Source organism: Zonotrichia albicollis, chromosome 6 (genome assembly GCF_047830755.1).
Source record: "Zonotrichia albicollis isolate bZonAlb1 chromosome 6, bZonAlb1.hap1, whole genome shotgun sequence".
In the NCBI taxonomy this organism is placed as follows: domain Eukaryota; kingdom Metazoa; phylum Chordata; class Aves; order Passeriformes; family Passerellidae; genus Zonotrichia; species Zonotrichia albicollis.
The window spans coordinates 49,873,190-49,898,250 of record NC_133824.1 but is presented as its reverse complement, the minus strand read 5'-3'; the positions used below and the strand labels follow the sequence as shown (position 1 = coordinate 49,898,250).

Here is a 25,061-nt window from a genome sequence, read left to right as displayed (position 1 = left end):
AGAAAAGGAGGCTTGGGGGAACCTTCTGGCTCTGCACAATTCCCTGACAGGAGAAGGCAGCCAGGGAAGGTCAGGCTCTGCTTCCAGGGAACAAGTGGCAGGACAAGAAGACACAGTCTAAGCTGCACCAGGAGAGCTTTAGGTTGGATATTAGGCAGAATTCTTTTGCAGAAAGGGTGATCAGACATTAGAACAGCCTGCCCAGAGAGGTGGAGTCACCGTTCCTGGAAAAAGTTTCTTCTGATAAGAGGGCAATAAATTCTTTTTCTCTGAAAGAGGCAGGTGTCCTGCGGCTGCTATCTCACTGCGAGTCCTTTCTTTTAAAAAAAAAAAAAAGTATCCTACATAGCACCGTTTCTATTTTAACATTTTTTTATAACCTAAAACTATATTTAACACACTACTTAAGAGAATTAATACAGCATTACTTTCTAACACAACATATATAATATTCATTTTAATATTCGCAAAAAGCCAAGCATCAAATACGCGCATTTTTCATACTGTGATTCAGTGATTCTCTGATTCAGTGGTTCTGTGACTCTGTGACTCGGGTTCTGTGATTTTGTGACCTGGCCACGGCTGAGGCGCTGAGGCACCGGGGCTTCTCCTGAAGCACGACACCGGCCGCACTAAGCTCGGCTCCAACACACGCTCTGCATTCAGCAGCACCAAAGAAGCCGGTTCGCCTCGGGAGGGGTTCGGGGCAGAGAGTCCCCAACCCCAGCTGTGGCGGCGGCGGCGGCGGCGACAGAGCACACACCACCCCTCACGGGCGGCGGCGCGGCCGCCATCTTGGGGCGGGAAAGGCGAGGGTCACGTGAGTTCCGGCCGCCGCTCGGGAGCGGTCGGGTCGGTCCCGTTCCGTCCCGTCCCTGCGGTGTCTCTCCGTGTTCCCGGGAGGTCATCCCGCGCAAACAGCAATGGATTTCCTCTTTAGAGGGCTGGGACAGGACGCCGAAGTCCCCCCCGCGGGCCGCGGCGTCCTGGATCCTTTCCAGAGCCTGCTGTTCTCCGTTTCCTCGGAGCTGTCGGCCGCGGAGGTGAAGGAGCTGAAGTTCCTCTGCGGCGACAAAGTTCCGAAGGGCAAGAGTGAGACGGTGCGAATCGGCCTGGATCTCTTCAGCATCCTGAGGGAGCGGGGGCACATCGCGCCCGACAATCTGGAGTTCCTGAAACAGCTGCTGAGGAAAATCAACAGGGTCGACCTACTGGCACTGGTGGAGCAGTTCGAACAGGGGGAACTTCAGGCCCCTGAGGATCAGCCAGATGAGCATGAAAAACGTAGGTGGATTATTTTATACGGAGGGGTTTTTTTTAATATAGTTATATCCCCGTGTGAAAAACGCCAATCACTTGTTTTTAAAAGTTTAATAGTAATAAAATGGTTCTAAAAATAGTAATACAATTAAAGTAATAATAATTTGGACAATTTGAATTAGGACAATACGAGACAATAGAGACAAAGAGTTATGGATGTCCGGGTACCTTTTTCTGGGCAGCACGAGCCCCAAAAAGGACCCACGTTAACAAAGGTTTAACCCTTAAAAGCAATAGCCCGTTGCGTATTCATACACTTCATACATGATGCATAAATTCCACTCAAACACAGGATTCCCTCTGGTCATCATCAGCTTCTTCCTCTGAATCCTAACAGCACCTTCGAGGCAGGAAAAAGTTTGTTTCTTCTGATAATGGGGCAATAAATTCTATTTCTCTGAAAGATTCAGGTGTCCTGTGGCTGCTATCTCGCTGTGAGTCCTTTCTTTAAAAAAAAATATCCTACATAACACAGTTTCTATTTTAACATTATGTTATAACCTAAAACTATATTTAACACACTACTAAGAAAATTAATACAGCATTACTTTCTAACACAACACATATAATATTCATTTTAATATTTGCAAAAAGCCAGTCATAAAATACGCATTTTTCACACCTGCATATATTGCTCCCCAGCAACCCCAGTAAATGTGTACACAAATGTCTTTCGGGGTGGAACTTCCCCCCCTCTTTTTTATCTTACTTTTATCTTTTGGGATTCCAAGTCTATCCAGTGGCTTCTGTAGAACTCTCTGTATGTGCAGTGCAATAGGAGTAGTGGCGTTTTGCTGAAATAGAACCAACAACTTCTCAACGTTTCCTGGAGTTTCTTAGTAAATGCATGGCTGACTTGACGTGCTTCTGCTGTTTCAGGTCTCCTGAGGGTAGCTTTTGGTGTCATTCATGAGAATGTTGGGAGGGACTGGAAGAAGCTGATGCGAGAACTCAGGCTGCCAGACGTGAAGCTGGACAAGGTGGAGGCGGCCTATCGATACGACCTGCAGGAAATGGTTTTTCAGGCGCTTCGGGAGTGGCAGAAGTGGAAGGGGAAGGATGCAAAGGTGGCTGACTTAATAAGAGCCCTCCAGGGCTGCAACCTGAGATTGGTGGCAGACCTGGTTGAAGAGAGGCTCTCAGAGGTGAGCAGTGGAACCCAATGAAAACAGTGTAAAACTATGAATGAAAAAAGTCAGAGTGCCTTCTTCTCTTCTGCACCAAATTAATTATCACTGGCTGCCACTTATTTATGTGCCTTAATAAGTTAATTTGTGCTCAGGTGAAACAGACATGGAAACAGATTCCTTTCATAGAGCACTTTGTAGTTGGATGCTTATTTCAAGATATTTTAACTTTCACAAGATCTGAAATCTCATTATATAGAAATTCTCAGGCTTTTGTTCTGCCACTCACCTGAAAAGATTTGCTTTGCTGCAGACACTTTTCAGATGCATCTCCACTGGAAATACATCCATGGGACACTTCTGAAACAACTGGAATTTAAAATTTCATGGAGATGTTGGATTTTTTTTTTTATAATGGCCTATTATAAATACAGTGTGAAAGGGAGAAAGAGTAAAGCTTTCAGCTGGGTGCTGGCTTTTCTTTTGGAGTAGCAAAAAATAATATCTTAGGAAATTTGTCAGATATATTTGCTCTCCATGAAAGTATATTAAGACAACTGCAACCTCAGAGTGCAGTGCAAGAGGGACACCAAATATTGTGGTGGCTTTCTTGAGAAAAACGTGCCTGGATTTGAAATGGAAGTCAAATGTCTGCACCAAGTGCCTTCAGCATCCTGAAGTTCTCCTGAAACTGTCCAAGAGAAGATGTTCACAGCAGCCTCTTTGCAAAGCTGGGGATGCTTTGGGGCTCCTTGCTGGGCTTCCTTCCGTGGCCTCTGTCACAGAGGCTGCTCCTGTGTGCTGGAAGGTGTGAGCCACTCTCAGGGGAACAGGATGCACCAGCCTCTGTCAGATGCAGCTCTCAGCTTTCATCTGGAACAACCTTCAGCCAGTGGCCTTCACACCTGACCTACAGCTGGAGAAACTGCACAATTGCACAGTGGAGGACGTGCAGGGCTGTGGAGACTTCAGAGGGGAGAATCCCATGCTACCATTACTGCTTGAACAGCTGTAGGATCCTGTATTTCTGCAAACACCTCCCAAGTGCCTGGCCAGATACTGGAAGAAGTTTTATTGTTGCTGCACCTGTGGGATTTCAGCTCTTTCCAAGCTGTTTTTATGTGGTGCCATTGCTGTGAAGGCTGGGTGTCAGCACATGACCTGTCACTGCTCTGCAGAAATGTTGTAACACTGATAATTTTCAAGTTTTCATTGCACATGGTGCTGCAGAAATGTTGTAACACTGATAATTTTCAAGTTTTCATTGCACATGGTGCCTTTTGCTCAAATCGTTAGGCTTGAATGCTTTATTGTAGTTAGTGGAAACTGTAAGGCATTGTAAGTTCACATGACAGAAAAATCATTTCAGTCAGGGGTTTTTCCCCTTCCATGATTCTTTTCCACATTCCTGGAGGTGCCCAAGGCCAGGCTGGATGGGATTTGGAGCAACCTGTTCTGGTGGAAAGAGTCATTGGTTGGAACTGGATGATCTTTTAGGTCCCCCCCTGCCCAAACCATTGTGTGCTGATTCTCAGTATCTTTCCAATTTGGTATATTTAGTATCACTGGTTGTATCCAAGCAAAGGAATTGCCACCTGTCTGCCTTTTGGGTGAGTTCTTATTCCCTTTACTTGTATAATTGCCAATTCCTGGCTCCCCAGGAGGAGGTGCTGAGGTGCAGCTGGGTGATAAGCTCAGGTGTTCTGGAGATTTTTGTTTCACAGACATCAGGTGTATCCATTCTGCAGTATATAAAGAAAAGGATTGCTCCAGCAGCGTTTCCTTTCTGCCTCTGAGCAATCCCTGGGAGCAGAGGAGTGCAAGTGAGCAGGATGTTAGGTGAGTGCTCAAACAGCTCCAAGTCTGCTGAAGTGCTTTTCTTATCCACTTTTAATGAGTTTTCTGCTTCACCGAGGAGATTTATGTGAAATAGGAAGAGTATACTGCCTACTGCATACAGCCAGGATATTTTAGGAATCAGTTGGAATAACCTGTTTGTTGTAGCCAGGCACTCATCAGCCTAGCCCTCACAAGAAATATTCTGCTTCAGGAGGTAAAAACCTTGTTTCTCTAAGGGTTTTGTACATCCTTTTACTGTGTCTGAAGGAAATGACCTAGACTGCACCCATCTGTGCCATATTTCAGGGCCAATTAAAATCGTTTTTATGAGATATTCAAATGTTGATTATGTCCTTTTTTATTGGGGGTAGGGATAAAGGGTGCAATTTGCAAGGGAGTGTTGTCTGATCCAGTTGACAATCTTATTTTCAAATTGAACACCTTGAACTCATACGCATATTTTTTATAACTTGAATTAAGATTTTATATTGTATAATTCTGTGTACATTTCATTAAAAATAATTCTTTAAAAAACCAAAATAAAAGGAACGGGTTTTTTTTCTTGTTTGATGGGATTGTTGTCTGCAGTAAGATCTCTGACTGGGAGAAAGTGGATGTTAAGGACACTCTGAAAGCAAGGAGTGGTGCTAAACAGGCATTGTGTTACCTGTGCCCTTATTGGGACATTAAAGACAAAAAGCAAAGTGTTTTGTCATCGAGCTTCTCAGAAGTGCTACTCAGGCTGCAGTTTGCCAGCAGCAATGCTGTCACTCGGGGAGGTGTAAGGAAAAAAGGATTCCCTGGCAGCCCAGGGAGCCCAGACTCGAGTGCCAGTGTGCCTGGGCAGAGGCTGCCCCTGGGCAGGCTTCCTTCTCTTCTCCTCTGCTTGCCGTGCTCTGCTAAAGATCTTATATTTGGTTTATAATTAATTAAAAGCCTGGCTTCTGGTTTAGTCTAAGGTTGGCCAGGCTTTTAGAGGACGTGCTCAGAAGGAGCTGACAGAGGCTCGGGTGCTCTGTGGAGTGTCAGCCTGCACTTAAAGCTGGGAGTGAGTAAGACAAATAACTTAATTGCCCATTTTATCAAATCCTTTAGGATGCTCTGCAAGACTATCTGCCTGTGAGGAATTACTCAAACCTTTTTCCTCTTGGTCTCCTGAGAGTAATCTTTCCTCACAGCCTTGAGAAAACAGCACATCAAAACATGTGGAGAGTTAAAAGTGCCATCTCATGAGAATTCTCATCTCGGAGAATTGTTTTTCCATGTCACTCCTCAGTCCCTTTCAGCACTTGCTTGTGATTTTTGAAGATATCAATTATAAGATATCACACATTGAGGTGGTTTCCTTTTTAAAATTGCATTATTTTCATTACTGAGTTAAAAGACGTTTTCTATGCTATTAATTAAAAATCCTCTTACACAAATTGGTTGTTGTGAGCATTTCAAATACAATGCTTTGGTTTCCTTTTCTCCATTCTCCACACTCGGGCAGCTGCATTTCCTCCAGCCTTTGTTTCATTCCTAAAATAATTGTCTCCATTCTGAAATCTAATAGCTTCATTTAATTGTTTAATGCAGAAAGCTTAATAACAGACTGTGTCTCCAAGCTCTCTCTCTGGTGCTCAGCATGTTCTTAATTCAGGCTTTTTGTCTGAGTATTTTTCAATTCAAATTTATTTCTAATCATGCCTTATGCCCTTCTTCTTCTGCATGAATCACCTGTATCCTTAAAATGTGTTCTAGCACAAATATTTTTCTAAGTCGTCCTTCCTCTTTGATTTATTGCTTTTCTCTGCCAGGGTTTTGGTTAAAAACACTTGAAAGAAATTAGCTCACTGCTTCAACCATAGAAATGGGAATCGTGGGGGTGAGCTGAGGGTAGGGGAAGGAGTTGGGAGGAGAGGTTCAGGAACTTTTGGAGAATCTGTGTTTCAATAAAAACTGTCACAGCTGGGGATTGCTTCACAGGAGCAGGGTGTGTTGCAATTGTAGGTTCAGGGGAGAAGGAAGCAGGGCTTTACTCAGCTGCTGGGAAAGGCAGAGTCATGCAGCTCTCTCGTGGGAATCTTCTCCTAATCATTAAAAAGTCCCGTCCACAGACCCGTTCCTGCTCCTGCCTCATTCCTGAGAGCATTACACATTCTCTTAAAGCAGGCTGAAGTGAAAACAACAGGCTTGTTCTTGTGCAGCGTGATGTAATAGACACCATGGAAATCCCTGAAGCTGGCCATCCTGGTTGGGTTTGGATTCAGTGATTTCTCTGACTTGATGGGTTTTGGGAGCTGAAAGCCTTTTCTAGGGGCTCTGTGTGCTTGTTCCTGCTGGATGGTGGCTGAGCTCTCCTTTCCCTGGGTTTCTGGTGCTGTGTTGGTGCAGGTCACAGAGCAGCTCTCCCAGTGACCAGCTCCTGCAGGGGAGTGCAGGACTTTGTGTGTGTTCTCTACTGATAAAAAATAACAACTCTAAGCGAGCTCTTGAAGCATCTCCAGTACAATGTAATAAGTGCCACGGAAAGCAGCTTAATGTCAACTTTCTATCTCTGCTGAGTGCTTCAAAAAGCTGTCAGACTGGTATTTTTTATTTACTATATAATGTTCAAGCCTTGAGAGCAGGCGCTGGTGCTGTGTGAAGTTACACAGATATAAAACTGGACCATTGTCATGGCAGATGTAAAAAACACCCAACTGGGATTTTCTGTGAGTGAGCCTGGCTTTGGAGAACTTCTACAGAAAGCAATCATGCCATTAAAAATCCTCACAATTTTTGAAATTATTTCTTCTCTATTTCTTAATTCTGCTAATCCTATTGATTGCAGCAGGAGTATTGACTTTAAAAAAATGATTTTCAGAATTTAATCTGAACAGTTCTCAGCAGGTGTAACTTCTAAAAGGGTTGTAGCAGCTGTTCTCCAAGCGTGGACATCATCTGTGGCAAAAGGGAAGTACAAAGTTTAAATTTCTTTACAAAAGTTGGTGATTTTTGTATGCAAACCTGGCACTAGATTTTATTGACAGTGAGCATATAAAGTGTGGGAAAGGTTTGACATGAAAATGAAACTGTAAAACCGTTCTTGCCATTAATGTCTGTATGTGAAAAACTGAGCTAAATCTTATCTTTTGTTTTCCCTCCCAGTCATCTCCTGAGAGGTGCTTTCTGTCACTCCCAGGCAAATTGCCAAGTTTTGAACAGAAATTGCCGAGAAAATGTGAATTAAAAGGGCGCAGCACTGGCAGGTCTGTGCCTCACATCCCACATTGTTTAATTTATGTTCTGCTCAGCGTAAGCAGAATTTATTCACAGCTTCTTGGCTGTGAAATCCCTAACGTGGGAAAGCCGGGATAGCCTGAATTCCCCCCAAAGCCGGGGTTGCCATGGCAATCCGAGGGCACGGCAGTCCGCGGGCCGTGTGGCTGCAGCCCCGCTCCCGGCCAGCCCTCAGCGCTGGGAGCTCTCACCAGCTGTGGCGTTTGCTGCACTCCCCGCTCTGACCACGTCAGGAATCCAAAATGCGAGGGCAGGAATGGAAATGAAACCTCTTGGCGAATTCCCTCAGTTCCACTTCTCCCTGGAGCAAGGCATGTGAGAGAGCAGGGCTAAATTTTATTTTATTTTATTCATTTTATCCTCAGCACCAGGTGCTTCCATGTCTGTCTCCAGCTGGAATGGTAAAGCTGCAGCTTGTGTGTGTCACTGCATGTTTGTGCATGAAGCAGCTAATATATATGCAGATGAATTAAAACTAATTAGAGCTAAAGTCAGCAAAGTGCACATTTCTAGCTAACGGCTGCATGTAGCTCTGTTACATGGCACCAAATTAAGTTATTCACTGTGGAACCTGCTAATCCAATTTTCTGTAAACCATGTTCTAATTTTTATAAAAAATGGGAAAAAAAACCAACTTCACGTGAAAAAACTTATGTCTAAATCTTTAAATCAGAATGTCAAATTCCACATCTGGCCTGTGAATTTTCAGGGCTATTAAAAGTTGAACTGTCTTTTAGAGGACTCTGTTTATGAGGCATTTCACCTCATGCCGTATTTTTTCCCCTTAATTCCTGAAATGTCATTGTTAAAGGTCTCCAGCCCTGACTGACTGAACCTTTTCTCACATGACTCCGTGGCTGAGGAAGAATTTAAACCCTTTATTTTCACATCAGAGCTGAGCAAGAGGCAGCCCCACACCCTGGCCTTTGATGGTAAGAGTAATTCTGTGGAGGGGACCCTTTTTCCCCACCTTACATCCAGTAAATAAGTATCCTGGGGAATAAAGGTGCTTAGCCAAGGTTCCAAATAATCCCTGAGCTCCCCAGGATATGGAACTGATGCCTGTGCTCCCTCCAGCCTCTGAGGTAACTAAAAGCAGCTGGAACATGGCATGAGGTACCCTGATCATGATTTTCTCCCTAGGAATGCCTCCTCCTTCCACCTAATTTGCCTTAAAGTGGGAATGGATGTGGGAATCCTCATCAGAGATGGAAATCCTCAGCTCTAGAAATTCCTGATTCTTCCCTAATCACTTCCACTGGATAAGATGCTGAGTGGTGTGAAAGGACCAGATCATTTTTCAGCTTGAAAGCCAAAGGCAGGTTTGACTCCTGTGAATTAAGGTTTACAGAGGTGTCTAGACCAACAGTCTCAGAGAAGATGCCATCACACAGCTACTTAACCAAATTTAATGTCAACCAACACCTTTGAAAATCCAGAGTTTGCTTTACACACTATGCTTGTCTATTTCCTAGGTTAGTATTTCCACTGGTTTATGGTTTATTACTGTTAGTTTGGATGGAATTTATGTTGAACTGACTTTTTTTGAGGGTGGTTTCTTTACTAATGGGTGATTCAAGTAGGCTTGAGGTAGGTCTCATGCCAGAAGGGGCCTCAGCAGCAAGTCTGATGTCTGTTCCTCAGGTCTGGCTTGTGGGGAGCTCAGTGTGTTTTGTGAGGGCTGAGAAGTTCCCACAGGCTAATTCAGAGGAATTAGAGAAGGAATTATAGAGAAATCAGATCCCAGTTTCTTTTATTTAAAGGGTACCTGGAGTGCCCCATAGGCTTGTCCCATTTTCTCCTTTAAAAGGTTACTTTCATCCCTTATCTCCTTCCCACAAACTCATCCCCCAGCTCATCATTAAAAGCTGAATAATTCCAACACTCAGGGCTGAGGGAGGACAAACCCTTGGTGGTTTGAAGAGGACTCTGACAGTTCTTGAATCACCCCTGGTTATTCAGCCAGCCTGTTCCAGTGGTTTTTCATGCATTCAAGTAAAGTATGACATCCTCATGTGGGGAAAAATGGGCCCAGATGGTACCTGCCATGGTACCTGTAAGCAGCTCAGGGAGTATCCTGGCTCTGCAACATCAGCATGTCAGATGCCACAGCAGCAGTGGCAGCCTCCTGGCTTGGTTATTGGGGTTTTTCCCCCATGCAAAGAGAAGGAATGGGGGAGCTGCAGGCCACAGGGAGCTGCCAGCTTCTCTCAGTCGTGTGTTTTGGTACTACAAAGGTGGCATTATTGAAGGCAGACAAAAAAAGCTTCTAAATCATGCAAGCAAAGTGAACCCCAGGAGCTGAAAAACCCTTCCTTTGTGCACTCAGAAACCTTGCTATGACCTGGCTGGTGTCTGGATACAGAGGCTTTTCTGCAGCATTTTGGCTGTAATTGAGACATGCTATCTCCATGAGCATTGGCAATTGGGAGCCAGGAACCATCCCCATTGCTGCTGCTAAACATTCTGACCTTGACAGGAGAAAACAACCCAATCCACCAAAGCATTACTGGATTGGACAGATAAAAATTTAAATTACCACTGTTTTGGCCGGTATAAAATTTGATTATTCTGTTTACAGCAAAAATCTGGTACTGCAAAATTATTTGTTATATCACTTATGCCTTCATATTCCTTTATTTGCTGAATATCCACGGGCATGTGGCAGCTAAATGCTGAATATTCATGCAAGGAACCTCACTGTTATATAGCTTATATATTAAAATCAAGCTGGTGCCATGTTATTTTAGTGAAAGGAAACTGCACATTTAATTACAGGAGAGAAAGAAAGTATTGGACATGAAAATTAGGTGTCTCCCAAATCCTGATGTGCCTGTGTGTGTGTGTATCCACATATCTGTGTGTGTACAGTGTGTGTTTCCTTATGCATACACACACACCCCTCAGTAAAGTTATTTGATATAATCTGGCAGTAAAGTTATTTGATATAATCTGGAAAACAAGATTTTCTTGACAGGGCTATTTCTCAATACTCCTTCTCCAACTTCTGTCTGTCCCTTATATGCTCTGTACTGCATCTGTAAGGAAATATACCCCTATGGCAATCTCCGAGAGCAGCCAAATTCTGGTAGAAACAAAGGTGGTGTTTCTGGGCCAGCTCATTAATAAAAAGTACAAATTCAGAGCCATCTGCTGATGTCCAGCATCAGCCAGAGCAGGAGTGATTTTGTTTTATTCTTACAGGTTTAAATGCAAGAATTGGCTTAAATCCTGGTGTACACTAGAGCAGTTTCTGTGATTTTCAGCATTTTCCTTCAGTCTGGTGTTTTGGGTCAATACAAAACCCATGATACTGAAATTAACCTTCTGTTCTCCTCCCTGTTCCTTCTGCTTTTGCAGGCAGCAGCTGCAGACACTGAGGAAATTATCTAACAGAAAAAAATTGAGAAATTTTACGTGGCCAAAGTAAAAGCAGTTCTGCTTGTGCTTTTCCAATGCCCTACATGATTCCAGCGCCAGGCAGCTGAGTCCCTGCCGCTTCAGTCTGCGGCTTCACAGGTAACAAAGTACAAAAAGCAAGTTAGTGCCAAGTTCCTCGATGGCTTTTGTGGTGAGGGCAGCACTTCCCCAGACTGAAACGGCCAGATTAATCTCACCTTGGCTAGACTTAATACTTCCCATTTGTGCATAAAGAAATGCTAATGATTCCTGGAAGTTTTAGGCATTGTTATTTAAAGTTGTTTGGGAGACAAAGGGAAGGTGTTGTTTGCATTTGGGGGAGGACATGACCTTTGTTTGGAGTGCTGGATGATTGATTGTAACACAAAAGGAAAAGGTGAAGAGTGTTCTTGTAGCTCTTAGTGCAAAAGCTGAGGTGTGTTGAGGGAGCTTAACTCGCAGACCTGAGCTAGAACCAGCTCCTGAGTCAATATCTCTGTTGACTCTTTTAGATGTGGATTACAATGCAAACAGATGCTGTGGTCAAAGGGTCTTTAATATGAACTGTGTTCAGGAGAACAGGGAATTTAACTTCAAAATAAATCAGTTATCCTGCTTGCTATGGCACAGATGAATAATATCAGGGCTGCAGGTTTCTGCTATTATGAGTTATTCCCTTTTATATCTTTCACATGTTATTTTATATCTTACACGTTATTCTCACTTTGTTTAAGGATTAGTGTAAGACAATGACAAGGTTTGTTCAGCTGTTGTCCACCTTCCTAGAAATGATGATTCCTAACCAAGAGCAGGGAGAGGACAACCTTTCATAGCTTTTTCTCTTGTCTTTTGGTTTTTTTCCAAGTTACACATCATGTCACCTTACCTGCAGCAGCTAGATAGTAAATGAGTTTTTATTTAGTAACAGCCAGCCTTAATTAATTGCAATTTGACAAAAGCTGTGTAAATACCTCTGTGCAAAGGAACAAGGCATTCAGGCAAACAGAAAAAGGGAAAAGGAACACTAGAGTGACTGGGTGTTATCTCACACAAGGCAGGGACAAACCTTTTGTTGGGAGCTGAGTCAAAAACACGTGGAGACCTCAATGGCAGCTGAGGACACACGGGATGAAGCCTCAGGTGCAGATAAAGGCATTCCTGTAGGAGCCTGAACTCGGAGTGACCCATGGGGATGGGCTGAGCAGCACAAGCTGCACACACAAAGCCTGACTCCAGCTGGAGGAGGCAGTATGAGCTGGCCAGAAGTTTTACAGAGGGTGTTTCTGTGCAGAGGGAAGCTAAATTGGGCCAGATTAGTAACAGACACTCTGCCAGCCAAGAAGGGATGCAAGGCTTCACTGTGCTTTTATTCATTATTAAAATAACAGATGCTTCTGTAAGGACTTAAGCATCTGTAAACCAATAATCTCAAAACTAGGATATCATGGCAGAACTAAAATTAACATTTCAGACAGAAATCCTAAAGCTCCCTTACTTTAGGGCACTGTGAGTCCAGCAGTAGGGATAACCCACATGAGGAAGGCTGTGCAAAGGCAGCTCCTGCTGGCATTAGAGAGATCCTGCCTTCTCCACGAGGATCTCCTCTCCACAGCATGTCTCACCCAGTCCATGTGCTGTGTGCTCTGGGTTCATGGATTTGCAGGGAATTTGCTCAAAGTTATGGTGCTTTCTTCCAAAGTAAGGATGAGACCACTCACAGCACAGGGATGATACTGGGTAAGGACAGACCAATATAGAAGCAAGTGGGTAAGGAATTTACTTAAAAAGAAGCCCCATTTTCTCTATTTCCATTATTTTTTCTTGATATTTGTTTCAAATCGACTTGAGCACTGCTCCCAAAGGTCTGGGGTTTTTTCCCACTGGCAAATGTAGAGCTGCTTTTTCTGAAGTATTGTCTGTTTTCCCTGAAGGTTTTCTTCTGACTCTGATTGCTTTTAAATGTCACTTTGCTGCTTCAGGCTGCTGGTAGGTGGTCTGAGCTGAGTGGTTACCATTAGCTGGCTTTTACCTATGCTCATTTTCTGTGTCAGATCCTGACCTAGTAACCTTTTTCTCCAAATGCCAAAGGTGAGATTTAGTCTGAAGTGACCTGGTTGTCTAGGCACAATTGCTACTAGTCAGAACAAGAAATAATATTGGGAACTGAACTCTGGCAGCCCTTTAATACACCATATCTATTGGCAAACAATTTCATCTGAGCCTTGGGCTCACCTTGAAACTGGAGATGGTTTTTTGCCAAACACACTGTTGCCATTGCAAATGTCCACAGTTTTTGTAATCTTTATCTGTTGTAGTTTGCTTTATGACTTCATTCTGAGGCCAGCTTGGTTTTTAGTCACCATCTCAGACAATTCATTTTAGCAAATTAATATTCCTAGTAAATACTGTGAAGATAGTGGGGAGTTCTAAAATGGTGAAAATAAACATTTTAACTCATGGATAAACTGGTGATTCACTGAAAGTGTTATTTACATTTTCTTTTGCCTGTAAGCTGACGCTAGTTGCACAAAAGTCCTTCAGCCTTGTCACAAACACATGATTTGGGACTAACACCTTCCCAACATCATTATCTTCACACACAGGTTAATGCTTCAATTCAGTGTGCATCTGAATAATGAAGGTGGTGATTGCTGCAAACAATTTCATGCAGGCAATGTGCATGTAATGAAAGGTATGTTATCACTTGAAATCTAGTCAGGTAAGGATTAAAAATAGGCTTAAGTACTATTTGAGGTCTCTTTATTTTTCAAATGCTTTTATCTACTTTATTACTCTACTAATAGTAGAGGACACTGAGTACATAGAAATTGTGATCCACTTTGCTTAGTGCCTACTCCAAAGCCACTTAAAACAGCAGGAGCCTTTGCATAGCAGACAAAGCAGAAAAAAAATTCCTTTTTTTTCCCTTCAAACACTGATTTACAGGAACAGAAATGTTACTTCATGTGCAAATCTTTTTTGTAGTTGGACTATTTATAAAGTTTATTAAATATATTATTAAAATAATGCAATCTTTTTATCTTTTTCTCTTACCAGGTCTCAAAACATTCCAAAAGCTGAAGCCTCAATATTGAAGTGAAACCTAATGGAGAGGAGAGGAGAGGAGAGGAGAGGAGAGGAGAGGAGAGGAGAGGAGAGGAGAGGAGAGGAGAGGAGAGGAGAGGAGAGGAGAGGAGAGGAGAGGAGAGGAGAGGAGAGGAGAGGAACTCAGTGTCTGTAGACTTCCCTCTGCAATCAACCTGTCTGTATACAGGCAGGTATTACAATGCTGTTATAAAAATAACAGCATTATTTTCTCTTGGAATGAAGACAGGCTGAGGGATTTGGGATTGCTTATCCTGGAGAAGAAAAGTTTTGGGGAGACCTTAGAGCTCCTTGCAGTATCTAAAAGGCCTACAAGGGAGATGGAGAGAGACTTTGGGCAAGGGCATGGAGTGACAAGGGGGAATGGCCTTGGGCTGGAGGAGGTGGGTTTAGGTTAGATATAAGAAATAAATTCTTTGCTGAGAGGGTGATAAGGCACTGGCATGGGTTGCCCAGAGAGGTTATGGACTCCCCACCCCTGGAGGTGTCCAAGACCAGGCTGGACAGGGCTTGGAGCAGCCTGGGATAGTGGAAGGTATCCCTGTCCCTGACAGGGGGTTGGAACTGGATCATCTTTAAGGTCCCTTCTGACCCAAACCATTCTGTGTTTCTATCATTCTCTACCCTGAGAGGCTGCCATGGCTCTGAAGCTCTAGGCTTCAGTCTTGCAAATCCAGTAATTGAATTGCAGACCAGTTAAAATTACTGAGACAGACAATCCGTGGGCTGCTAAATCCACAGCAATGAAGCCAGGAACAGCCCTGCTCATTTCTGTGGACAACCACATCCATTTCCCTTGCTTTCCTACAGCAGCAAGCTGTGCTGATCCCACACATATCCAACAGCCAGGTTCATCTCATGCTGCTTTAGACATCCAAGCACAGCTCCCACGGCAAGAGTGCAGCTGCCCTGGGCTCCCTCTGGAGCCAATGGGAACAGACAGGCACCTGGAGCAGGTGATTCATGGACCACACCAAAGGTCTGAATCACTCCTCCCATGGAGTGGCTCCCTTGCTCCACTGATTACAGAGGCAAGCCAGGGTAAATGGGTTCATGCTGTAGGTGGTCAGCCAGGTGGAATGTATCCAGACCTGCTCTAGATAGGTAGGAGCTGCATTATCACAGCTGGTTCTGAATCCTTCAGTTTCTTCTTTCAATATTATTCACACACAAATATGGCCTTTCCGAAAAATATTATCTTTTAAAAAATGTTTAACTAAATAATGTGCAGCTCTATTGCCCTGAACTTGCAACTGAATGCACTTTTAGCTTGATACCTTTCATTGTAGCTATAAACTATTGGAAGACGTGCTGAAATCAGTCTACACCGAGGGAATGTACTATGTTTGAACTGGATATTAGGGGTGTACTTCATTTCTGATTGAAATAAATGATACTTGGCTTTATAAATTCTTTCTAGCTCAAGGGGATTTCTGCTGCTGTAAATCTGTACAGAAAAGACATCAGGTGTAATAATTCTGAACTGCAGATTGCACAACTGAAGCTGAAACTAAGCTGAAAGCCTTTTCGAGTTCAGCAGGTTTGTACTTGAGTGAGAATGTGTGGTTTTGGTTGCGGGAGTGACAGCTAAATTTGAAAAACATTTATGGTCTTGACATAGGTATGATTCCCACTAAAACAAATTGTGTAAGTTCATCTGGTCTTTTAAGAATCCATTGCATCGAAGAAACTTTTTTCCTAAGTCCAGTTCAAAAACTCTCTTCAGTTTCAGAGCAGCCAATTCCCATTTGATTTACACCTCCCTGAATCCAGCACAGATCCGTGTAGACCCACATGAAATAAATAAAATGTTGATGTGAAGGACTGTGCTGTGTGAAGTGGTGGCTTCCATCGCCCAAGGGCTGACACATTTACTGGTGCACTTATCTTATACGTGGGCATAGCCATTAATTACCTCTGTCCTCTTCTCCACAGGCCACCTTCCAGCCTCTTCCCTCTCATCCCTTCTCCCTCAGGCAAAGTGTCTCCTCTGTCTAGCAACCTCTGGAGACTTTTTTTTTATGGCAACAGAATGGTCCAGGTCACGTCTGTCTACTGACAAAAGGATAATCAGTGCTGCTGGCAAAAATCCTATTCTTGCATCTATTCATGTCATTCTGAAATGCTTGAAATGTGTTCAAAATGCTGTCATTAAGTCATCTGTAAAGGACAAGGAGTAAATAAGGTACCATCAGCTCCACTGGGGAGGGGAGAAAAGACTGCGTGGGCGATCTTGGACTATTTTCAGCAGAGGTTGTGTGCTGGTGTGGGGTGGCTGTGAGGCTCACAAAGGAAATTTGGGCACAAACGAAGCGTGGAGCCCTCAGTGGGCAGAGCAGAGCTGCGGTGGGCAGCAGGTGTTTGTCCTCAGAGCCCGTGGGCAGGGCAGCCCCGGCCCGACCCCACTGCTCACCCCAGCACGGGCTGGCAGGAAGAGCTGCCTGCTCCGCTGAGCTTGGATAAACATTAGGATCTAATTTATCATGTGACAGGAAAGGAAACCTTCCCCCCCACCCCGTTTTTAACAGCCTTTGTTTGAATTTCAGCGTGTGGTTTTTGAGATGCAAAGAGTGGAGAGAGGTTTAACCTGGGTCTCTGGACTGATTACTTTGCTGTCAGCTGATGTATGTGGGGCTCTTTCCAGACACATCCACAAGTGTTACATCTCACTAAATGACATGGACAGGGAGCCAGACCTCTTGCTGAACTTACAAAAGAGACATCACACTCATTTAATTAAAAAGATCTGAGCTGCTGGTGCTCTTCACGTTGGATGGTATATCCTGGGTTACATGCCCAGGAGGAAAAAAAAAAGAAATGTTTTTCTTTGTACTACCAAGTAAATAGGACTGAAAAATATTTTGCTATTTGCAGAGCCTGGGAGTTCTGGGAGTTATCATTCCATGTGTATTTCGTGCAGCACAGAGCATTATGCAAAGATCTGGTTATTCCCTTCTTTTCTCTAGAATTTCAAGTCCTGCCCTTGCCCGCTGATCTGGTCCCAGCTTTGGTGGACTGCACATGGGAGTAGCAGTCAGCTTTAAAGTCAGGCCTTTCAAATATTTTTGGGGCACCTCAGAGACTCTGCTGTATCCAGAGTCTGTGTGGCATTCACAGTGTGGTGCCTGAGGAAGGTATCTGCAGTGTGCCACATGGGAGGCACATTCCTTAGCTAGGATATCCTAGATGTAGGTTCCCTCCTGGACTAAGCCGTGCTTTTGGGCATGAAAAGATACCTGGCTCTTTACAGTGCCTCCTTCTCATGTAGCAGACATTTATATGCTGTGGGAACTCTGTTCCCACCTGAGGCTGAAACCCATTTCTCAAGAAAGTGCCTAACCACTGGCATTTCCACCCTCCTCTGAAACTGGTGTGCAGAGTGATTTGAGGGTGACAGAGATAGAGGTGAGGCTGAGCAGGGTCTGCAGCTAAAACCTCCTGCCCCGTGGATGGGAAATCCAAACACGGATGTGAAGAGATGAGCACGCTGAATGCAAGTGTCTGTGCCTTGTTAACAAACTGGGTGAAGTGAAAATTAATTAAAGTGGAGTTCATCCATTTTTATTCTCAGTTCAGGATTGTGTGCTAGGTTCTTTGCTTTCATAATGAAGCAGGATTATAGCATGGTAGAAATCTTCATTTTTTGGTTTTAACTATTTAAGGACAAAACAAAACTTAGTTTCAAAAGAGAAACACATTCCAAGGCATCCCAGACTGAGAGAAAATGTTATTCCATGTTTTAGCATCTACATGAATACTGAGGTTAATTAATTTATTCCACATGACCTGGCTCTGAGATCAGTTAATTGGGCTGGGTATATTGCAGTGTCCAGTTTGAGAGAGATTATCAACTCTGTGCCCATTACAGTCTTTAACCTTTTGCCCTTTCATCCACAAAGTCTCCATTTGACTCACATGTTAAACACAAATCTAATCAGTCTTTCTACTAACATTATTAATTTTAATTTTTTATGTGTGATGAGCTGAAGTGGAATGGTGTTTGTTCACACAGCCATGAATTCCACTTTATTTTCCAGCCTTGCTTTGGTATTGCTGGAGCAGGTTATTTTGAAAATGCTGCCCTGGCAGCTGCTTAGCCTGAAGTCTTCCACTGAAAATCTGGATCAAAGCTTATAAATAAAAGCATTTACCTATGTACATGTTAATTCATAGCAATTCATTTTGGAATCTTTTTGCTACTCTTCCTACATTGAAAAGTCAGACCTCAGTTTTTCAGACATTCAGCACGAAATCTGTGCGGATCTGTTTGACAGAGCTCATGGTTTGAATGTGCCTCATCATATTTGGCTTTTTCCTCAAAGTTCCAGTTCCCAGAGTCATGGGATTGCATTAGAAACTTCCGGAGGAAAACAAAAAAAGTAATCTAACCTCACGGCTGTACGGGGAAAACTTAAAAAATGTGACTTGAATTCACTCTAAAGGCTCAGATACCAAAGGGAAAGAGCACAGTGTAGTAAACTTGTAAAGAATTTCCTATGTGGAAAAGGAAGATTGACCCATTAGTGATCCTTTCTATCCAGTGCTAGGTGTTGAGATGTTGTGTTTACAAATTAATCCGCATAATCCAGCCACAAATCTGCAAAACCTTCTGTGCAGGGACTGCTGCTTTTTGGCATGACTTGTCTCTGCCTAACTGGCCCTTGATGCCTTTTAGAGCTTTCCACTGCAAAAGCAACAATAGGGTCCAAAATGCAAATACTTTATTCTGGGTGGTAGCATAAATGCAAAGAGAGGAAAGGGAGTTTTCTAAGGTTTGCCTGGCAGACGTCAAATTCCAACCCATGGGCATGGTGAAGGCTCCAGAAGAGAGTAAAAGCTATAGAAATGCAAGTGGAAAAACATTTGTATGGTGTTTTGGAAAAATAATAGTCAACGTAGCCAAACCCAGTTTCCTGTGGAGAACAGGCTATGTCAGAGAAGTCGCCCCTCACTGTGCTGGGGACCTGGCAGCTCTGCTCCACAGGATCACAGAATGGGTTAGCTTGGAAAAGACCTCTGGGGCCATTGAGTCCATGGCCAAACACCATGGTGTCACCCAGGCCATGGCAGTGAGTGCCACATCAGCCTTTCCTTAGACATGCCCAGGGATGGTGACTCCATCAGCACCTGCGTGAGAGCTCATTCCAACATCTGATCACCCTTTCTGTGAAGGAATTCTTCTTAATATCCATACTAAACATCCCCTGGCAGCTCAAGACTATGTCCTCTTGCCCTGTCACTGGGAAAAAAGACCACCTTGGCCACAACCTCCTCTCAGGGAGCTGGATGGAGTGACAATGTCCCCTGCTTTCGTCCAGGCTGAGCCCCTTTCCCAGCTCCCTCAGCCTCTCCTGGTGCTTCAGACCCTTCCCCAGCTCCATTCCCTCCTCTGGACTCGCTCCAGCTCCTCATGGCCTGTCGAATGGAGGTGCCCAGAGCAGGTCCCGGCATCTGGGCTGGCCGAGGCACCGGGAACGGGCTGGGGTGGCCGGGCCCGCTGCGATCCCGCCCCGCCACAGGCAGGCCCCGGCACGGGCTGCGACTGCGGGGCCGCTCCAGCCCTGCCCTGTTCCCAGCCCTCAGCAAGGACGCCTCTCGCCCCGGGGCTCCGCTGCGGCTCACCCGTCCTTTCCCCCGGGGCGGGCAGCGTGGGCGGCGGCAGTATCGCTCCCAGGGCACGCAGCGCAGAGCGGGTCTCGAACCCGGGTCCCCGGCGGCGGGGAGCGGGTCAGGAGCGGCCGCGCCGCCCCACGCGGTGCATTGTGGGTGCCGCACTGATTTATGCGGGGCCGCGGAGCGCGCCGGGAGCGGCGGGAGGCGGCGGCGAGCGGGGCCGGGAGCGGCGGGACCGCGGCGGCGATCGCGGCTCTCCGGGCGCGCAGCGCTTCTGCCGCCCCCTGAGGCCGTGGCGGCACCGCCGGGCGGCCGGCACCACCCACCCGGCCTCAGCCGACCCCGCGCCGGCCACCACGGACGTGGAGGCGGCGGCGGCGGGCGGAGCCGGGCCCGGCCCGAGGGGACCGTCCCGGCGCGGCGGAGCCGCCGCCGCTCGGTAGGGGCCGGAGCCAGGCCGAGCTCGCCGGGGCCTCCGCGGCCGCTCTCGCTCCGCAGGGGCTGCGCGGGGCCCGGGCCGGCCGCGCCGCTGGGGCCTCCGGCGGGGAGCGAGCGAGGCGAGCAGCGAGGCCCGGCCCGGTGCTCCCCCTCCGGGGAGAGCCCCGCGTCCTCTGCCCGCAGCTTTGTTCGCCGGGCTCTGCGCAGGGAAGCGCAGCGGCGGGACCGGGCCGGTGCCCACGGAGCTGCCGGTCCTTTCTTTGCCCGCTCTCGGGTGCGGAGCATCGTCTGCGGGACTGGTGCGGAGAAAACAACAGGTCTCCCTCCCTGCTCGCCTTCCAAAGCGACGCCCGCGCCTTGCTCTTGGGATTATAAATGTTTGAACTAAGACGCAGGGAACTGGAAGGAGAGCTTCCCGTTGGAATTAATAGAAGAGAAAAGAAGGGAGGCTTTTCCAAATCCTCTACAAGAAAGCTCATGCTGTTTTCCCCTGCTGTCCGTACTCTGTTTAATAATGCGATTGTGACCTGAGTGGAATTTATGAGCGATGAACTGTTGAAGCTTGTTGCATCTCTGCATCGGACTACTTTTTTTTTTTTCGGTCAGCACATGATTCCTCTATCCCAGCTGTTGCAGGACCTATGGGCCAGTAATAGAGGGATGGGAAGCTGAGACAGTTTATTTTCACATTCTTCTGTGCCGGGGACTTGGCGAGTTAGCTGAAGCTGCTGCTTTTTACTGGATCTGTTCTTTCCTCGTCAGGTTTATTATTTTTTTTTCATGTGTTTCGATTAAACAGTCATTGGACTGGATCTGGATGGGTGCTTTGCGATCCAAAGGGTTTTGGGGGATAACAGAAAACTGCTAAAACAGAGAAGAATTGGTGCTGCAGGAAACCTGGGGCCTGTTTTCCAAGCCTTTTCGTTTTACTGAGCAAGGTAAATAACGTAGTGGTGAAAATTCAGGGCTTATCGTAATCATGCATGAAAATGTTACAAAGCACTTGAGGTTGTTCCAAGTCTTTAAAAGCATGGAGAGGACCCACTGTAAGACTGAGGTATTCTTTCAAAATTTCCAGATGTGAGTGTGAAATTTAAGGCTGAGAACAAAGTTTATGGTACCTGAGAGGTTTGGGGAGCTACTTTTCCTGATTTTGCCTTGCATTCTTGTAGGTTTGTGTTTTTGAGAGAGGTTGCCTGAAGAGCTTTGTTGTTGGTTCAGTGTTCAGTGATTATACGAGTGAGTTTTTTTCCATGGTTTTTAAATCTTCAATGCCTGAGCTCTGGTGGGGATCTGTGAGGGTCTCTCAAAGGTGCTCCCAGTTTAGTGTGCTCACTTCCAGTAGTGCAGTGCTGCCATTTGCATTGTTAACCAAATCCATCCTCTGCCTTTAATTGCTTCTTGCTTACCTTTACTTTTGCTGACCCCATTGACAGCTGCTACTACTTCATAATGAATTTTTTGCTCTTTATCTTCCTTTACATGTTTTTATCTCCTGAATTGGACTGTTTGGACTTACCACTCATTTAGCATACATCACTTTCACCACCATAAAACTTTTACAGCCAACACAAGCTCAAAGCACTGTAGATATAATCTTTGTGCGTTTGAAGCAGTGGAAGAAGCAGATTATATTTCCCAAAATGTGCAGTGTAATCATTTGCTGGGTGAAGTGTATAATTTTTGGTGTCAGGCTGCATGCCTTATCTTTGTTTTTTTTTTAAAGATCTCAGCAGCAGTTTACTCCTCACAAAAACATAAATCCATTAAAATGAAGTCGTAGTTTGAGACGTAGCCTGCAAAAATCTGGTTTTGCAAGAAGTCACAAGATTCTCATTATGAAGCAAAGCCTTGATTAAGTTGACTGTACCTTTTCTCCACTCTTAATGAAATAGTGGCAAACACCGAGGTGCTGGCAGCCTTTGCTGATGCTATCGTGGGGAGAGCTAAGTGGGTATTACGGGCAGCACTCAAAGTTCCTGTTTAGATCCGTTTGACCGAGATTTGTGGCCTTTGTTGTGTCTCTTTTTGTTTCAAGATGATGTGTGAGGTGATGCCAACCATCAGCGAGGCCGAGATTCCCGCCGGGGGAAATGGAGGCCACGGTTCAGGTTCCCCGCTGCAGTCGGATGCTGATTCCCACTTCGAGCAGTTAATGGTGTCTATGCTGGAGGAGAGGGATCGCCTGCTGGAAACGCTCCGCGAAACTCAGGAGACGCTCGCCCTCACCCAGGGCAAGCTGCATGAGGTTGGCCATGAGAGGGATTCCTTGCAGAGGCAGCTCAATACTGCACTTCCACAGGTATGAGCGTTTGGGAAGGGCTTTGTCAATGATTTTTGTATTCTTTGTTGGCTTTTTGTATGCTTGATTTACTGAAGAGTCAAGTTGTCTCAGGGAAAGATGAATCTGTCCTGAAGGATCTTTTGGTGCTTGCTCACTTTGAGAAAGGTGCAGAAGCAAGGACAGCAGGGAAGAGCAGCCCTTTCCCTCCAGTCTGCTTTCCCAATTTCTGGAATTTCCTTGGCTTGGCATAAACGTGGAATGGTATCTACATCCTTTTGTGTAATAGAACTTGATGGACTTTTTTTCTGCAACTAGTACTTTTTAATTGCTATTTCTTAATTGCCTGATTCATTCATGTACTTAAGAGTTAATACCTGGTCTAGTGGGAGGTGTCCCTGCCCATAGCAGGGGTTTGGAACTGGTCTTTGAGTTTCCTCCCAACCCAAACCATTCTGGGATTCTGTGAATTCCATACCGACCATTCTGACTCTATTAAAGACTTTGATTTAAAGCCTTGAAGACTGCCTGTGAATGCATGCTGAGTTGTCATGGCAATATAGAAGTCTGAGTGTGTTGTTTAACCTATTTAGTTATTTTTGAAAAGTTTGGATTTGGTTTTTTGAGGGTTTTTTTTTGGTCGTGCTAGGAGTTCCTAATTAGTGCCTTGTGGAGAATGCACGTGGCCTGCAGTGCTGGTTTGTTACGTAAGGAGCATAGTTAGGAAAGGTGATTGGTGTCTGCAGAACTCGTTGGGTTTTATCCATTCCAGTTAAAAATAATACAACTGGACTTTGAACATGTTGAGAAGCATTTGGTTGTAGGCAAAGCAGGGGCTGCTTTGAGGTGTTGATTAACTGTTGGCAGCCTTGTGCTTTCTGGCATGGTGGTTGCTGTCCCAAGCGTGGCACCATGATGCTGTGACTTTTACAAATGTTCCCATATCCTTGAATATTGTAATTACTGTTTATACCCTTTCAAACAGTGGTGTTAAAACCTCCTGTTTCACTGGTGTCATTACAATGTAATCACTGTATGACTCTCGGTATGGTAATTGGTGCTGGTAATTACTGAGGGATGGAAATGAAAATGTTACATGTGTTAATCTAGTTCTGTTACAATGATGAAAATCAGAAAGGAGAAGTTTCCAACCTTTGCTGCTGCCCGTGTTAAATCATGTGCTGGAGGCAAACATCATTCTTTGGTTTTTTGTTGTAATAATTGTAGCTTCTCATCCTCTGTGTCAGGTCTGCTACATTAATGGAGGCCATTAAGCACTTGCATGACCTGCAGACTGCTAAACCTGAGTTTGTGGCTGAGCAGAATCATCTCAGCTCTCAACTCTGCTGTTCCCCTTTTGCCTTTTCAGTTCTCAGCTTTCCTTCCTAAATCTAGTAGGCTACTTACATGTAACCATCACTTTCTGAACTTTTCTGGAAAATTAGTAAACAGTTCCCCTTTTCAAGAATGCTATAATTGCATGGTTTCTTGTGAAATCTTTTGGAAAAGCAAGTCAGTTGAGGAAGAAATTTTACTGCAATTTTATGTAAACATGCATCAGTGTATAGATTTTTGTAGATTGCTGTTGGAAAATACTCTTTTCATCCTGTGGAACTCTGCTGCTTTTGTCCCCAGTGATGCTTAGCTCAAATGATGGTGGTGCTTTCAAAAATCAGAAATATTTTCATTATTGCTGCTATATAGAAATAACTTCGGTATTGGGCAGTTTTTGTTGTTGTTATGGTAGAGTCAGTTACTTCATGGCTGCAAATTTTGGATGAGGGGAAGCAATTTTTTAATTCTAATATGTGTTCACTGTCAAAACTTTGTAGTGACGAACATTTGAAACTATTCAAACTTTTTTGTTAATTATTTCAAGCTGAGCATTCTTTTGAACTACTGCCTCAGATGCTCTGTTGTTAAGCTGTGAATTTCAAGGAGGGTAAAGTCTTTAAATTTAATAAAATAACAGCTGTGTTATGGTTTTTTTCAGCAAAGAATGGATAGTAGTGTAGATTTAAATTTTTTTTTTGTCATAGAAGTTCTTTTCAGTTTAGTAGACCTGCAAGGTCAGTTGAACTAATTGTACAAAGACCTGTGTAATTTCATTAATTGCTAAATCACTCTGTAACTGAAGTATTATTTCCTTCTCAGACTTGGAGTGTTACAAGTCTTTGTAGTTGATTTTAGACTACTTTATCTTAACAGGTATTGGATTGAATTGTTTCTATGTGTACTTTTCCTGTCTTAGAGCTTTAGCTGAGCCAGCCAGTTTTAGACTGTTCTGATGACTGATGGCAAGTCCTGGTCTAAAAGCAGCAATGCCAGATTAATTTCTTCTGTACCAAAATGCCTCTTCTGGTTTTGCTATGAAGGCCATTTCTGATGGCATCCCTGTGCTTAATTCCTTACATTCACTGAGTTTTCTGTGTGTAAGAAAGAAGCTTACACTGGTATATAAAATACACCGTATATATATTTCAAAAGTAACTAACAGTGGATGTGATCAATTTCCAAATGGCAATATTTTCAAAATCAGGATTTGCACCTCTGAGATTCTAAAAGTAAATGCAGTTTTTCCTGCAGCAGTGATGCACATTTCATGGTCACATTTCTTAGCTGGGAATTCAAGGCATCAAGGTTCTAGCTCCATAAACCTGGGACAATTATTTGGT

The 25,061-nt window shown here is 44.6% G+C and overlaps 3 protein-coding genes and 2 long non-coding RNA genes across 16 annotated transcripts in view; 3 read left to right on the top strand and 2 right to left on the bottom strand.

Annotated features, from left to right (window-relative positions):
* The first annotated feature begins 807 nt into the window (after positions 1 to 807).
* On the top strand, positions 808 to 4,861 carry FADD (Fas associated via death domain). The gene is made up of 2 exons (XM_005491662.4): positions 808 to 1,284; positions 2,200 to 4,861. The coding sequence occupies exons 1-2, from the start codon at positions 924 to 926 to the stop codon at positions 2,484 to 2,486; spliced, it is 648 nt and encodes a 215-aa protein (XP_005491719.2). The 5' UTR covers positions 808 to 923; the 3' UTR covers positions 2,487 to 4,861.
* On the bottom strand, positions 2,350 to 14,049 carry LOC141729424 (uncharacterized). Its single transcript, XR_012580916.1, has 3 exons — positions 14,004 to 14,049; positions 7,742 to 7,851; positions 2,350 to 7,211 (listed from the first exon to the last, which is right to left on the bottom strand). It is a non-coding gene; the product is annotated as an uncharacterized LOC141729424 (long non-coding RNA).
* LOC113459854 (uncharacterized) lies at positions 6,526 to 13,888 on the top strand. 2 transcript variants are annotated; one of them, XR_012580917.1, is made up of 3 exons: positions 6,526 to 7,865; positions 10,915 to 11,069; positions 13,553 to 13,888. It is a non-coding gene; the product is annotated as an uncharacterized LOC113459854 (long non-coding RNA). The 2 variants fall into 2 exon arrangements; XR_012580918.1 differs by lacking the exon at positions 6,526 to 7,865 and adding an exon at positions 8,158 to 8,482 and having other exon boundaries at positions 10,911 to 11,069.
* A 105-nt stretch (positions 14,050 to 14,154) lies between the features above and the next one.
* Positions 14,155 to 20,390, bottom strand: LOC141729423 (uncharacterized). The gene is made up of 2 exons (XM_074543744.1): positions 19,677 to 20,390; positions 14,155 to 18,891 (listed from the first exon to the last, which is right to left on the bottom strand). Exons 1-2 carry the CDS (start codon positions 20,388 to 20,390, stop codon positions 18,619 to 18,621), a joined length of 987 nt encoding a protein of 328 aa, XP_074399845.1. The 3' UTR covers positions 14,155 to 18,618.
* A 512-nt stretch (positions 20,391 to 20,902) lies between these two features.
* Positions 20,903 to 25,061, top strand: part of PPFIA1 (PTPRF interacting protein alpha 1) — a 52,681-nt gene continuing 48,522 nt past the window's right edge. For 10 of the 11 annotated variants that reach the window (XM_074543741.1, XM_005491663.4, XM_074543742.1 and 7 more), the window contains exons 1-2: positions 20,903 to 21,043; positions 22,144 to 22,407. In XM_074543741.1, coding sequence (XP_074399842.1) covers positions 22,144 to 22,407 — 264 coding nt within the window. In that variant the 5' untranslated portion in view covers positions 20,903 to 21,043. Of the gene's footprint in view, positions 21,044 to 21,277; positions 21,345 to 22,143; positions 22,408 to 25,061 lie in introns of all 11 variants that reach the window. The other variant, XM_074543735.1, reaches the window with a different exon arrangement.

Bases quoted from the DNA above. Each gene is read 5' to 3' on its own strand.
- LOC141729423 (XM_074543744.1), bottom strand. From the start codon at position 20,390: ATGCTCCGCACCCGAGAGCGGGCAAAGAAAGGACCGGCAGCTCCGTGG. The intron at 18,892-19,676 runs GTGAGCCGCAGC...GCATTTCTATAG, and splicing joins CGCCCCGGGGGAAAGGACGG to CTTTTACTCTCTTCTGGAGC.
- FADD (XM_005491662.4), top strand. From the start codon at position 924: ATGGATTTCCTCTTTAGAGGGCTGGGACAGGACGCCGAAGTCCCCCCC. The intron at 1,285-2,199 runs GTAGGTGGATTA...CTGCTGTTTCAG, and splicing joins GCCAGATGAGCATGAAAAAC to GTCTCCTGAGGGTAGCTTTT.